At 44.3% G+C, this 14,674-nt stretch overlaps 1 protein-coding gene across 2 annotated transcripts in view; it reads left to right on the plus strand.

The window, feature by feature from the left end:
- The window catches only part of LOC140187674 (glutathione hydrolase 7), a 69,767-nt gene that overhangs the window by 34,165 nt on the left and 20,928 nt on the right, over positions 1-14,674 (plus strand). For both annotated transcript variants that reach the window (XM_072243205.1, XM_072243215.1), the window contains 4 exons: positions 1,572-1,765; positions 2,690-2,777; positions 7,748-7,875; positions 11,059-11,147. In XM_072243205.1, the coding sequence (XP_072099306.1) occupies positions 1,572-1,765; positions 2,690-2,777; positions 7,748-7,875; positions 11,059-11,147 (499 nt within the window). The remainder of the gene's footprint in view (positions 1-1,571; positions 1,766-2,689; positions 2,778-7,747; positions 7,876-11,058; positions 11,148-14,674) is intronic.

Raw genomic sequence — 14,674 nt, forward strand, 5'->3', positions numbered from 1 at the left:
AGATTCAGTACAACAGGCTGCTAGAACAGAGGGCAGGAGATCCATCTGTTCTGTGCGCATCCGACAGATAAAAGGCTTTGAATAAAGTTCAGTCCACAAAGAGACTTGGGGAGGTGACAATATTTTACAAGATATGGAGGGGTTGAAGCAGACTTCTGTAGGGAGATGCAGAGAGCTGCTCTAGGGTGATATGAATGCCCTCAAAGGGTCATGAAATTTTGGAAGCTCTTACCCCTCAGGGCTGTGGGGGATTCACATCCAGCTGCTTCCAAAACTGAGATCTGATTTCTGGATGTTGGAGATATCGAGGGACATAAGGTATTGAGGTAGAAGACCAGCTATGACCTTATTGTTTGTCAGAAAATGTCTGAAGGGCTATGCTATATTCCTACTCCCTGATTTTTTGTTCTTATTCCTCAGAAAGCACAGAATCTTTATTTATTTAAAGATGCAGCCTGGTAACAGGCCCTTGTGGCCCATCAAGCCTGCACTGCCCAATTGACCAATTAACCAATTGACCAATTGACCTACTGACCCATATGTCATTAGAACGTCAGGAAACTGGAGCACCCGGAGGAAACCCACGCGGTCACGGGGAGCGACGGAACTGAACCTGGGTCGCTGGCACTGTGACGGCGTTACGCTAACCGTTACATTGCCCTGCCGCCCATCTTGAATGTGGGGTCTGGTTCTCAATCAGACTTGGAGACTGTCACGGGCATCAAGACTTTAAGCAGGTTGCTGACTGTGGAGACCAGAATGTCAGAAGGAGTGGCATCCTAGGTAGCCACGCAAGGCAGCAGGAAAGTTCAGAGCAGGCACTGTTGATCTGACAGATGGGTTTAGTGATATCATGGGTAAATGTTGCTATAGAAATGAAGGAACAAATAAGTCTAGTAAATATTATATTGCATTCATACACTCCTAACCTTGCTTCTGACAAACAAAAGAAGTGAGTAGATGAGATAGTGAAGAACAATTATAAGGCAAGAATAGAAGACGTACAGTAGTTCCAACTATTCAGTTTAACGGAGAAGAAGGCATCCGTTAGTCTTGTGAGACCATGGATCTGCGCCTGGAAAGTCTTCACTCTCCAGGGCGCAGGCCTGGGCGAGGTTGTATGGAAGACCAGTAGTTGCCCATGCTGCAAGTCTCCCCTCTCCACGACACCAATGTTGTCCAAGGGAAGGGCATTAGGACCCATACAGCTTGGCACCAGTGTCGTCACAGAGCAATGTGTGATTATGTGCCTTGCTCAAGGACACAACACGTTGCCTGGGCTGGGTCTCGAACTCACAACCTTCAAGTCACTAGTCCAATGCCTTAACCACTTGGCCACGTGCCCACACAGTTTAACAATTAACCAGTTTAATGAGCTAATCAAGTGAGCCTCAATAACTTGACAGTAGTTCAAGTATGTATTTATAAAGGTTGTAAGAAAATTTAAAATTTCAGTATGTCATTCTCTCTCTGGGCTATAAATCAAATGTACCATTTTCGACGAATATTTTAAAGTTGATATTTAATTATTTACCTTCAGATTAATATTCTTGTGGCTTCCATGATTCTAGCTAAAGCAATTGATCAAGTAAAGGACAAAAATATGTCGGAGATTTTCCGCGAAATCTTCCTGCCGTACGGGCAACCACTGCAGCCAGGGTCTTTCATGAAACGCTTGGATCTGGCGGCCACTTTGAATGCAATTGGCACGGAGGGTGCTTCAGCATTTTACACCGGGAATATTACCGAAGAAATGGTTTCTGAGGTAAAGAGTTAAGTTTGTCAAAGCAATCATTTGGTCTTCTCAGTTCTCTGCGATGGTAATTAAAATTTGAAGCTGTTCAATCTTTGTGACTCAGTTATCTGAAGATGATCATTTGCCTGTTTTGGGAATATCCTGATATAGGGATTGTACAAAATGGATTCCAATGGACTGAAGCAAAGTGTGAAAACTAAGAGACTGATCTCCATCATTAGGTCTATGATAATGTAACCAATCAGCACATCACAAAAACCAGCCTCTCCTCACGGACTGCCTACACTTCCCACTACCTCGGCAAGGCTGCAGCTCGATTGAAGATCCCTCCCCTCCCATCTCAGACATCTTCTCTTCTTCATCCTCCCATCAGGCAGAAGATAGAAAATCCTGAAAGCACGTATCACCAGGCTCAAGGACAGTTTCTATCAGTTCATTTCCATAGAAACTGCCTGGCCTGCTGAGTTCCTCCAGCATTTTGTGTGTGTTGCCTCAGTTTCTATCATGCTGTGTTAAGACTACTGAATGGAGCTCTTGAACGGACTCCTGGCCTCACAAGTTACCTCATTGTGGTCCTTGCACACTATTGTTTATCTGCACTGCATTTTCTTTGTAACTGTAAAACCGCACTCTGTATTCTGTTATTGTTTTTCCCTGGTACTACCTAGATGTACTGATGTGATGAAATGATCTGTATGGATTGAATGGAAAACAGTTTTTTCACTGTCCCTCGGTGCATGTGACAATCATAAACCAATTTACCAATTGACCACTAAGCCTCATGGTTTCTCTGATACCCTAGCAATTTACGAGAAGGCATTTCTAATAATTTATTCCTGAGGATTCAACAACTGTACAGAGAGCAAATAGTCATATCAGGAATATGGACCTCCTGAAGAGATTAATGTTGACTCATCCCCTCTTTCGTTGTAGGTTCGGAGTAAAGGCGGAGTGCTCACTGCCGAGGATTTTGCTAACTACAGCGTGATTGTCGAGAAGCCAATTGAAGGATCGTACCAAGGTACGCATTGATCTCTGCTTGCTAGTCTGAGAGGTGGGGTGGGGGTTATTACATCTTCCCAGATCCTACCAACATGTGAAAACCTGGAAGCCTCACCTTCCTTAAATAACAGCTTTATTAAAGATGAGCTTTATTTGTCACAAGTACATCGAAACCTGCAGTGAACTGCATTGTTTGCTGCAATGACCAAAACAGTCCGAGGATGTGCTGGGGACAGCCTGCAAGTGTTGCCGTGCTTCCAGCTCCAACACCGCATGCCCACAATTTACTAACTCTAATCCGTACACCTTTGGAATGTCAGAATCAGATTTAATATCACCAACATATGTCATGAAATTTGTTAATTTAGCGGCAGCAGTATAATGCAATACATGATAATATAGAAAAAAATACGGAATTACAGTAAATATATATGTGTATGTGTGTGTATGTATATATACATATGTGTCTGTATACACACACACACACACACACATATATTTATAGAAATAAATAAATATATATAAAATTAAAATAGTGCAAAACAGAAATAATGAAAAAAAGGTAGTGTTCATGGGCTCATTGTCCATTTAGGAATCAGAAGGCAGAGGGGAAGAAGCTGTTCCTGAATCGCTGAGTGTGCGCCTTCAGGCTTCTGTACCTCCTACCGGATGGTAACAATGAGAAGAGGGCATGTCCTGGGTGATGGGGGTCCTTATTAATGGACCCTGCCTTTCTGAGGCACCCCTCCTTGAAGATGTCTTGGATACTATAGAGGCTAGTAACCATAAAGGAGCTAACTAATCTCACAAGTTTCTGTAGCTTTTGATCCTGTGCAGAGACCCCCACCCCTCATACCAGACAGTGATGCACCCAGTCAGAATGCTCTCCACGGTACATCTGTAGAAGTTTTTGAGTGTTTTAGGTGACAAACTAAATCTCCTCAAACTGAATGCAATCTTGCCACTGTCTTGCCTTGTCTTGGGAGGAAACCGTAGCACCAGGAGGAGACCCACATGTTCACAGGGAGGACATACAGACTCCTTAGGGACAGCAGCAAGAATTAAATCACTATCTTATTATCACTGGTGCTGTAAAGTGTTTTGTGAACCACTACGCTACTGGGCTATGCTTGCTGCCGTGAAGGTTCTCTTCCAAGTTACACACCATCCTTGGAAACATCTTGCCAGCTGTTCTGAATCCTGGAACTTCCTCCCAAGGAGCTTTATGGAGGTAGATACTGGACTAAAATATTTCTGCCCGCTTGAAATACTTTGTCATATAACCAACAGGGGTTTGGCAGCAACAGCACTAACCAAGTTGGCCAAGTCCTGACTATGCACTGTAACTCAGGATATCACTGCCGCATAGGAGTGGCTGATTGGTATTGGTATTGGTTTATTATTAGCTCATGTACCAAGATGCAGTGAAAAGCTGGTCTTACATACTGTTCACACATATCAAATCATTACACAGTGCTTTGAGGTAAAACAGTAACAATGCAGAATGAAGTGTAAAAACTACAGAAAAAGTACAATGTAGGTAAACGATAAAGTTTAAGATCACAATTGGGTAAATTGTGAGGCCAAGAGTCCATCTTATCTTACAAGAGTTTGATAACTAACAATGGGTTAGAAGCTCTTCTTGAGCCTGGTGGTACGTGCTTTCAGGCTTTTGTATTTATTGCCCTTTGGGAGAGAGGAGAAGAGAGAATGTCTGGGGTGGATGAGGTCTTTGATTATGTTGGCTGCTTTACTAAAGCATGGAGAAGTATAGCCCATAGAGGGGGTGGCTGGTTCCTGTGGATCGCTGAGATGTGCTCACTACCCTCTGCAGTTTCTTGCAGTCACATGCACAGCAGTTGCCATTACAAGCCGTTACGCTTCCAGACAAAATGGTTTCTTTTGTGCGTCGGAGTCGGTGTGCTCCACCGCAGTGTTGGGGGCGGTGTGGTAGGGCGCCCAAGCTGGAGTCAGTGCTGCCCCCAGAGTTCACTCAGTGTTCGACTGTGGACAGCTACAACATTCATGGACTCAGGATCTTGAACTTTCTGTGTGTGTGTGAGACTGTATTTTACTGATATCTTGTATGTGCTTGCTATCTTATACATGCTATATGTGCCTCGTGCTCTGTGTGACTGTCGGTACTGTACTGTGTCTTACACCTTGGACCCAGGGTAACGCTGTTTCATTTGGCAGTGCTCATGTGTATTCATATATTGTTGAATGACAATTAAACTTGAACTACTGAACTGTTGAACCATTAATACACAGGCAGCTACGACACAATCCTTGACAGATTAGGTGAGAGTCCAGTGACATGGAATGCAAGATGACTTGGGACCCTTCACTGCCATTGTTATGTGTCATCGTCTTCCACCAGCTCCACCATTGAGGTCTTGGTTGGATCTCTCTTTGTCTGGAACCTCCTTCTTGACCTTACCACCATGGGTAGCCTTACCAGGAGCTAAATGCTAGATGGCTAAACTGCAGAAAACATCATTGTCGGGATCTCTGGAACTCGCAAGCCTCTCCATCACGACAAGGTGACGATCCCCCGAGTGGACAGGCTTAATGTTGAAGACCTGAGGCCCAGAACTGGCCGCATGCCTAGCCAAGCTGCTTCTGTACAGTTACAACACTGGTGTGCACCTGACAATGTAGGGGATCGCTCAAGTATCTCCTGATCAAAAAAAAGCAGGATAAGTTGGCACATGGATGAAAGAAATATGGAGGACAATGTGGGAGAGATGGGTTAGATTGATCTTGGAGTAGGTTACAGGGCGAGTCCTCGGGATGTGCGCAGCACAACTGGCAGGTATGTTTACAGACATTTTAAATCCCTCTCACTCCCAGTGTAGAGTGCCCTCCTGCTTCAAAACATCCACCATTGTCCCTGTACCTAAAAAGACTAAAGTAACATGTCTGAACGACTGGCACTCTGTCGCACTCACCTCAATAGTAAGCAAATGCTTTGAGACCCTGGTTGAGGACTACATCTGCAACTTGCTACCACCTGCACTGGGCCCCCTACAATTCCCCTACTGACACAACCGATCAACAGATGACGCAATTGCCACAGCTCTACACACCGTCCGGAGAAGAAGGATGCTTATGTGAGAATGTTGTTCTTGGACTACAGTCCAGCATTCAACACCATAATTCCCTCCAGGCTCGACAAGAAGCTCAGAGACCTCGGCCTTCACCCTGCCTTGTGCAGCTGGGTCATGGACTTCCTGTCAGATCGCCGGCAGGTGGTAAGAGTGGGCTCCCTCGCCTCTGCCCCTCTGACCCTCAACACAGGTACCCCTCAGGGCTGTGTACTAAGCCCCCTCCTTTACTCACTGTACACTCATGACTGTGTCACCACCCACAGCTTCAATCTGCTAATTAAATTTTCTGACGACAATACACTGATTGGCCTAATCTCAAATTATAATGACGCAGCCTACAGAGAAGGAGTCATCACCCATAATGGTGTCAAGAAAACAACCTCTCCCTCAACGTCTCAAAAACAAAGGAGCTGGTTGTAGACTACAGGATAAATGGAGACAGGCTAACCCCTATTGACATCAATGGATCTGGGGTTGAGAGGGTGAACAGCTTTAAGTTCCTCGGCATAAACATCACCAAGGATCTCACATGGTCTATACATACTGGCTGTGTGGTGACAAGGCACAATAGTGCCTCTTTCACCTCAGACGGTTGAAAAGGTTTGGTATGGGCCCCCAAACCCCAAGAACTTTCTATAGGCGCACAATTGAGAGCATCCTGACTGGCTGCATCACTGCCTGGTATGGGAGCTGTACCTTCCCTCAATCATAGGACTCTGTAGTGAGTGGTGTGGACAGCTCAGCACATCTGTTGTTGTGAACTTCCCACTATTCAGGACATTTACAAAGACAGGTGTGTAAAAAAGGACCTGAAGGATCATTGGGGACCCCAACCACAAACTGTTCCAGCTGCTGCCATCCGGAAAACAGTACCGCAGCATAAAAGCCAGGACCAACAGGCTCTGGGACAGCTTCTTCCACCAGGCCATCAGACTGATTAATTCATGCTGATAGAATTGTATTTATATGTTATATTGACTGTCCTGTTGTACATAATATTTATAAATTACTATAATTGCACATTGCACATTTAGGTGGAGATGTAACGTAAAGATTTTTACTCCTCATGTATATGAAGGATGTAAGTAATAAAGTCAATTCAATTCAATTTACTAGTAGCTACTTTATTAGATACCTACTTGTACCCTATAAAGTGGCCACTGAGTGTACATTTGTGGTCTTCTGCTGTAGCCCATGGTTAAAGTTTGACGTGTTGTGCATTCAGAAATGCTCTGCTGCACACCTCTGTTGTAACCTATTTGAGTTGCTGTCACCTTCCTGTTTGTTTGAACCAGTCTGGCCATTCTCCTCTGACCTCTCTCATTGACAAGGCATTTTCAACCACAACTGCCACTCACTGATTTTTTTTCACACCAGTCTCTGTAAATGTTGAGATTGTTGTGCATGATAATCCAGCAAATCAGCAGTTCCTGAGATACCCTGTAGCATCAACAATCAATCCACGGTCAAAGTCACTTAGATCACATTTCTTCCCCATTCTGATGTCTGGCTTGAACTATCACTGAACCTCTTGACCATGTCTGCATGCTTTTATGCATTGAGTTGCTGCCACATGACTGGCTGATCAGATATTTATATTAATGAACAGGTGTACCTAACAAAGTGACGACTGAATGTATAATTGAACAACTTACTCACCTACAACCTGCCCACCAGTGCTCAGTATTGCTTTTTACAAATAAAATATAGCTTTGGAAACAGTTTAGTCAAAAATACTGATTAGTCAAAAATTCTTCATTCCTGATGAAAGGTCTTGGCCCGAAATTTCCGTAGGTGCTGCCTGACCTATTGAGTTCCTCTAGCATTTTGTGTATGTTGTTTTAGTCAAAGGTAGCTGTTATTTTCTGGTGTTTTTCAGGTCGTTTTGTGCTCACTGCTCCACCCCCACATACGGGACCCGCACTCATTGCTGCTCTCAACATTTTGGAAGGCTTTAACATAACGACCCAGGCATCCAGGAATCTGACCTATCACTTACTCACAGAGGTAGGACTTACCAGCTGCGTGTAAGATTATCTTTTCAAGAGGTCCCTTCGGATTGAAGATGGCTTGCTCTTACTCCAATTTTGTGGGTTCTGGGGTAACCAGCGGACCCAGTGTAGGTCCTGCAGAGTCCAACATAGGTAGGGATGGGGTCAGAATCAGAATCAGGTTTAATATCACTGGCATATTTCCTGAAATTTGTTGCTTTGTGGCACCAGTACAATACATATACATAATAAAAACTAAATTACTATAAGAAGTATGTACCTACAGAATTGTGCAAAAGGTTGAGATGCATATACAGTATATAGCTAGAACTCTGGTCAGGTCACTCATCTGAGTGCTACTGGTACCATGTAACCCATGTTGCATGGTCGGGTGGTCAGCCACTAAATCGGCTCCCCCAGCAGGCTTGCCTGGTGAGGAGGGTGGCTAGACACCCTGCAGGATGAAAAACGAGACCTGTCAAAGGTGGATGAACCCGCTTGTAGGGTCAACGGCCATCCAGCAAACATGTGCTGTGAAGCGCAGAAAGGGCATCCGTTGCATCGAAGCTTGGTCTGGCCATTCACTGCAACAGAACCTCCCCCAGTCGTCTTGGACTCCACCATGCCACTGGATCCGAGAGGGGATGTCGAGAGGGTGGGTCTGGACCTGTGCAACCCCCTACTCATCTAAAATCCACTCACGCACACGCTGTTCCTTTCTGAGGAGTGGGGTAAACCCCACTAACTGACTGAAAGGAACCATTATCATCCTATGGGATGGATAGCCAGAGAGAGGGTGCATAAGACTTTTGCACAGTACTGTATGTTTTGTCTTTCCAGTTACCAAATGACACTTAATACTACTGAGCTAATACAAAACTAAGTACTCTTATTTCTGTTTTTCCAACCACCTTCCTATTTTAACCAATCTAAAGCACTGTAAAACTCTTGGGCATCCTAGCTGTATGTATGTGTCTCAGACTTTTGCACAGTACCTGGGTAAATGTTAACTTAAATAAGTAGTGCAAAAAGAGAGGCAAAATTACTGAGGTAGTGTTCACGGGTTTGTTGTCCTTTTAGAAATCAGTTGGCAGAGTGGAAGACACTGTTCCTGAAACATTGAGTGTGTGTCTTCAGGCTCTTGTATCTCCTTGATGATAGCAATGAGAAGAGGGCATATCCTGGATGGTGACGGTCCTTAATGAGGATACCTTTTTTTTTGAGTCATCACCTTTTGAAGATGTCCTTGATGCAGGGGAGTCTAGTGCCCATGATGGAGTTTATATGATGGCTGACTTTATAATTTCTGCAGCTTTTTTCCAGTCTTATGCATTGGCTCCTCCAAACCAGAGTGATGCAACCAGTTAGAATGCTCTCCACTCTACATCCGTAGAAATTTGCAAGAGTCTTTGAAGACATACCTTTCCTCAAACTCCTAATGAAATATAGTTGCTGTCGTGCTTCCTTTGTAATTGCATCAATATGTTGGATGCAGGATAGATCCTCAGAGATGTTGACACCCAGAACGTGAAATTGCTCACCCTTTCCACTTCTGATCCCTTGATGAGGACTGGTGTGTGTTCCCTTGATTTACCCTTCCTGAAGTCCACAATCAGCTCCTTGGTCTTACTGACGTTGAGTGCCAGGTTGTTGCTGTGACATCACTGAGCCATCTGATCTGTCTTGCTCCTGTACATCTCCTCGTCACCATCTGAAATTCAGTCAGCAGTAGGACCCTGGTTAGACCCCACTTGGAGTACTGTGTTCAGTTCTGATCGCCTCACTACAGGAAGGATATGTGAAGCCATAGAAAGGGTGCAGAGGAGATTTACAAGGATGTTGCCTAGATTGGGGAGCATGCCTTATGAGAATAGGTTGAGTCAACTCGGCCTTTTCTCCTTGGAGTGACGGAGGATGAGAGGTGACCTGACAGAGGTGTATAAGATGATGAGAGGCATTGATCATGTGGATAATCAGAGGGTTTTTCCCAGGGCTGAAATGGTTGCCACAAGAGGACACAGGTTTAAGGTTCTGGGGAGTAGGTACAGAGGAGATGTCAGGGGTAAGTTTTTTACTCAGAGAGTGGAATGGGCTGCTGGCAACAGTGGTGGAGGCAGATACAATAGGGTTTTTTAAGAGACTTTCAGATAGGTACATGGAGCTTAGTAAAATAGAGGGCTATAAGTAAGCCTAGTAATTTCTAAGGTAGGGACATGTTCGGCACAACTCTGTGGGCCAAAGGGCCTGTATTGTGCTGTAGGTTTTCTATGTTTCAATGTTTCCATAGTTGCGCAATTGGCAAATTTATATATGGTGTTTGAGCGGTGGGCTAAGCACACATCCTTGAGGTGCGCCAGTGTTCACTGTCAGCGAGGATATGTTATTTCCAATCCTCACAGACTGTGGTCTCCCAGTGAGGAAGTCAAGGATCCAGTTGCCAAGGGAGGTTCAGAGGCCCAGATTTTGGAGCTTGTTGATTAGAACTGAGGGTATGATTGTGTTGAAAACTGAGTAGCAGCCTGACGTGGGTACTGCTATTGTCCAGGCGATCCAAGGGCGAGTTGAAAGCCAGCAAGATTGAAACTGCTGTAGATCTATCGTGGCAATAGCAAAATGCAGTGGGTCCAGCTCTTTGCTTAGGTGGCAGGGTGGAGATACATCTCTACCAAAGGAGGTGTAAGATGCAACTTCTCTCTGTTAGCCTGCAGGCCACCCTTGGCAAGGTGTAGCATCTGCATAGCCCCCGATCAGAGTCACATGGAGCCATGGGAGCAGGTGATGGATGGTTGTATGAGCAACTGGTGCATGTCACAAGTCCTGGTTAGTCGACCACTGACACCAGGCAGACAATCTCCGATAATGGCAGGGGTCACCCATCTTGTAAAGGCACTATCCAGAAGAAGGCAATGGCAAAGCACTTCTATAGAAAAATTTGTCAAAATCAGTCGTGGTCAAGACCATGATCACCCACGTCATACAACACAGCACATAACGAACGAACATAGGTGCTGCCTGGGTTCCTCCAGCATTTTGTATGCCTGAAGTAACTTGTACTGGTAAGTGTAGTGAAGAGCACTTAACTTTTATCTTTCTGTTTCAAGATGCATCTAGTTGATGATCTGTGTGCTTGCTATCATAAAGATATACATTATATTTATTGCCTATGCACATCAGTACTTAATCAATTTCTTTTCTCTAGACATTGAAAATTGCCTTAGCTCTTGCAAGCAGTCTCGGAGACCCTTTCTTTGATTCCACAACAAATGAGGTGACAGAGAAGATGATAAGGTGTGTGGTCTCATTTTGGTTTAACTGTTACTTAGATGCACACTCAGTGGCCACTTTATTAGGTAGACCTCTACACCTGATGAAAGGTCTCAGCCCAAAACATCAACTATACTTTTGTCCATGGATGCTGCCTTGCCTGCTGAGTTTCTCCAGCATTTTGTATATATTACACCTCTACACCTGCTTGTTAATGAAATATCTAATTAGCCAATCACGCAGCAGCAACCCAGTGCATAAAAGCATGCAGACATGGTCAAGAGGTTCAAGACAAATGTCAGAATGGGGAAGAAATATGATCTAAGTGACTTTGACCAAGCAATGCTTGTTGGTACTTGACAGGATAGATTGAGTGTCTCAGAAAAAGCTGATCTCTAGAAGACCATAAGATTTAGAAGCAGCATCAGGCCATTTGGGCCATCAATTTTGCTCTACCATTTCATCATGGCTGATCCAATTTTCCTCTCAGCCCCAGTCTCCTGCCTTCTCCCCATATTCAATCATGCTCTGACCAATGAAGAATCTATCAACTTAAATATACGTAAAGATTTGGCCTCCACAGCTTCCTGTGACAAAGAATTACACAGATTCCCTGCTCTCTAGCTAAAGAAATGCCTCCTCATCTCTGCTCTAAATAGACATCCCTCTATTCTAAGTCTGTATCCTCTGGTCTTAGACACTCCTGGGATTTTCACACACAACAGTCTCTGGACTTTGCAGAGAATGGTGTGAAAAACAAAAAAAAAAATCCAGTGAGTTGCAGTTCTGTGGGCGAAAATGTTTTGTTAATGAGAGAGGTCAGAAGGGAATGGCCAGACTGGTTCAAGCTGGCAGGAAGGCAACAGTGTCATGTAGGGTGTTAGCTTATTAACTGGTCATAAGCTGCTTCTGCTGTGTCAGTCATTGATTGGCTGTTCTTTCCCATTGGTTGGTTTGCCTGCTATGGCACCGGTTTCTGGTTCTGGGCATCCCGGGTGTGTAAGAATAGCATGTGTGGGAGGCTCAATCTGTGTCTTTTGAAACCCAGGGCCCACTTCAGGCTGAAGTAGCAACCAGCGCTGAAGGACCGTTGAGAAGGAGCATTGCAGACAGAGACAGGCCCCCATGCTTTTGTTTGGTTAAGTATTCCTTTGGAACAGGCTTTGTTCTCCAGTCTTATAATTTGGGGAGATTTAATAGAATGCCCATTAAGTTAAATAACAATGCATTACAACAGTAGTGTGCAGAAGAGCATCTCTGAATGTACAACGTATTGAACCTTGAAAGAGATGGGCTACAGCAGCAGAAGACCATGAACATACCCTCATTGGCCACTTTATTGGGTGTAGGAGGTAACTAACAAAGTGACCACTGAGTATGGGTAAACAAATTGGGTCAAACAGTTCAAGACATTTTAGTCACCTCCATTTGTGAGGGTAGCAGGGTGGAGATATATCGCGACCAAAGGAAGTGTAAGGTGCTCCTTCCCTCCACTAGCCTGCAGGACTTTCTTGGGCAAGGTGTAGCACCTGCTTAGCCCCCTGATCAGGGTCACGTGAAGCCAGGGAGCAGGTGGTGGCTAGTCGTATGAGCAGCCAGTGCATTGTAGAGACACTGCCCAGAAGAAGGCAGTGGCAAACCACTTCTGTTGGAATATTTGCCAAGAACAATCAAGGTTATGGAAAGACCATGATCGCCAATGTCATGTGACACAGCACATGATGATGATGATTTGTGATAGGACATTAAACTTTCTAAGATGGTTGAAGAAAATCAGTAAAAAAAAAACTGCAGATGCTAGAAATCTGAAATAATAACAGAAAGTGCTGGAAAACTTCAACAGGTCAGGCAGTATAAGACCATCAGTTCATAAGACATAGGAGCAGAATTAAGCCATTCAGCCCATCAACTCTGCTCTGCCATTCCATCAAGGCTGATCCCATTCTACCCCATACACCTGCTTCCTCGCCATATTCTTTGATGTCGCCTCTGATCAGGAAATTAACAACTTCTACCTTAAATAAATGCATGGACTTGGCCTCCGCTGCAGTCTGTGGCAGAGCATTCCGCAGACTCACTACACTCTGGATAAAAAAATTCCTCCTTACCTCTGTTCTAAAAGGTCACACCTCAATTTTGAGGCTGTGCCTTCTAGTTCTGGATACACTACCATAGGAAACATCTTCTCCACATCCACCCTATATAGTCCTTTCAACATTAGGTAGGTTTCAATGAGATCCCCACACATTCTTCTAAATTCCAGTGAGTACAGGCCCAAAGTTGCCAAATGCTTCTCATATGTTAACCCCTTCATTTCTAGAATCATCCTCATGTACCTCCTCTGGACGCTCTCTAATGACAACACATCCTTTCTGAGATATGGGACTCAAAAGTGTTGACAACACTCCAAGTGTGGCTTGACTAGTGTCTTATAAAAGCTCAGCATTATCTCCTTGCCTTTATATTCTATTCCCCTTGAAATAAATGCCAACATTGCATTTGCCTTCTTTACCACGGACTCAACCAGTGAATTAACCTTCTGGGAGTCTTGCACGAGGACTCCTAAGTCCCTCTGCAGCTCTGATGTTTGAATCTTCTCCCCATTTAGATAATAGTCTGCACTATTGTTCCTTTTACCAAAATGCTTTATCATACATTTCCCAACACTGTATTCCATCTGCCACATTTTTGCCCAATCTTCCAATTTGTCATTGCTTCCTCAGCACTACCTACCACTCCACCTATCTTCGTATCGTCAAAATCTTTGCCACAAAGCCATCAATTCCGCTATCTAAATCATTGACAAACAATGTGAAAAGTAGTGGTCCCAATACTGACCCCTGAGGAACACCACTAGTCACTGGCAGCAAACCAGAAAAGGCCCCCTTTGTTCCCACTCACTGCCACCTGCCTGTCAGCCATTCCTCTATCCAGGCCAGTATCTTTCCTGTAATGCTGTAGGATTTTATCTTGTTAAGCAGCCTCATGTGTGGCACCTTATCAAATGCCTTCTGAAAATCTAAGTAAGTGACATCCACTACCTCTCCTTTGTACACCCTGCTTGTTACTTCCTCAAAGAGCTCTAACAGATTTGTCAGGCAAGATTTCTCTTTACAGAAACCATGCTGACTTTGACTTATTTCATCATTAGTCTCCAAGTACCCTGAAACCTCATCCTTAATAATAGAATCCGACACTTTCCCAACCACAGAGGCCAACTGGCCAATAATTTACTTTCTTTTGCCTTCCTCCCTTCTTAAAGAGCGGAGTGATGCTTGCAGTTTTCCATTCCCCTGGGACCATGTCAAGATCAAGTGATTGTTGAAAGATCCTGACCAACGGATCCATTATCTCTTCAGCAAACTCACTCAGGACTCTGGGGGTAGTCTATCTGACCCAAGTGACTTATCCACCTTCCAGTTTTAGCATCTGTAGAAAGAGAACCCATTAACGTTTCAGACAGTATCTGTGGAAAGAGAAACAACAAACATTCCAGGCAGCATCTGTGGAAAGAGAAACAGTTAACATTTCAGATAGCATCTGTGGAGAAA

The sequence above is a fragment of the Mobula birostris genome, chromosome 2 (assembly GCF_030028105.1).
Source record: "Mobula birostris isolate sMobBir1 chromosome 2, sMobBir1.hap1, whole genome shotgun sequence".
Taxonomy (NCBI): domain Eukaryota; kingdom Metazoa; phylum Chordata; class Chondrichthyes; order Myliobatiformes; family Myliobatidae; genus Mobula; species Mobula birostris.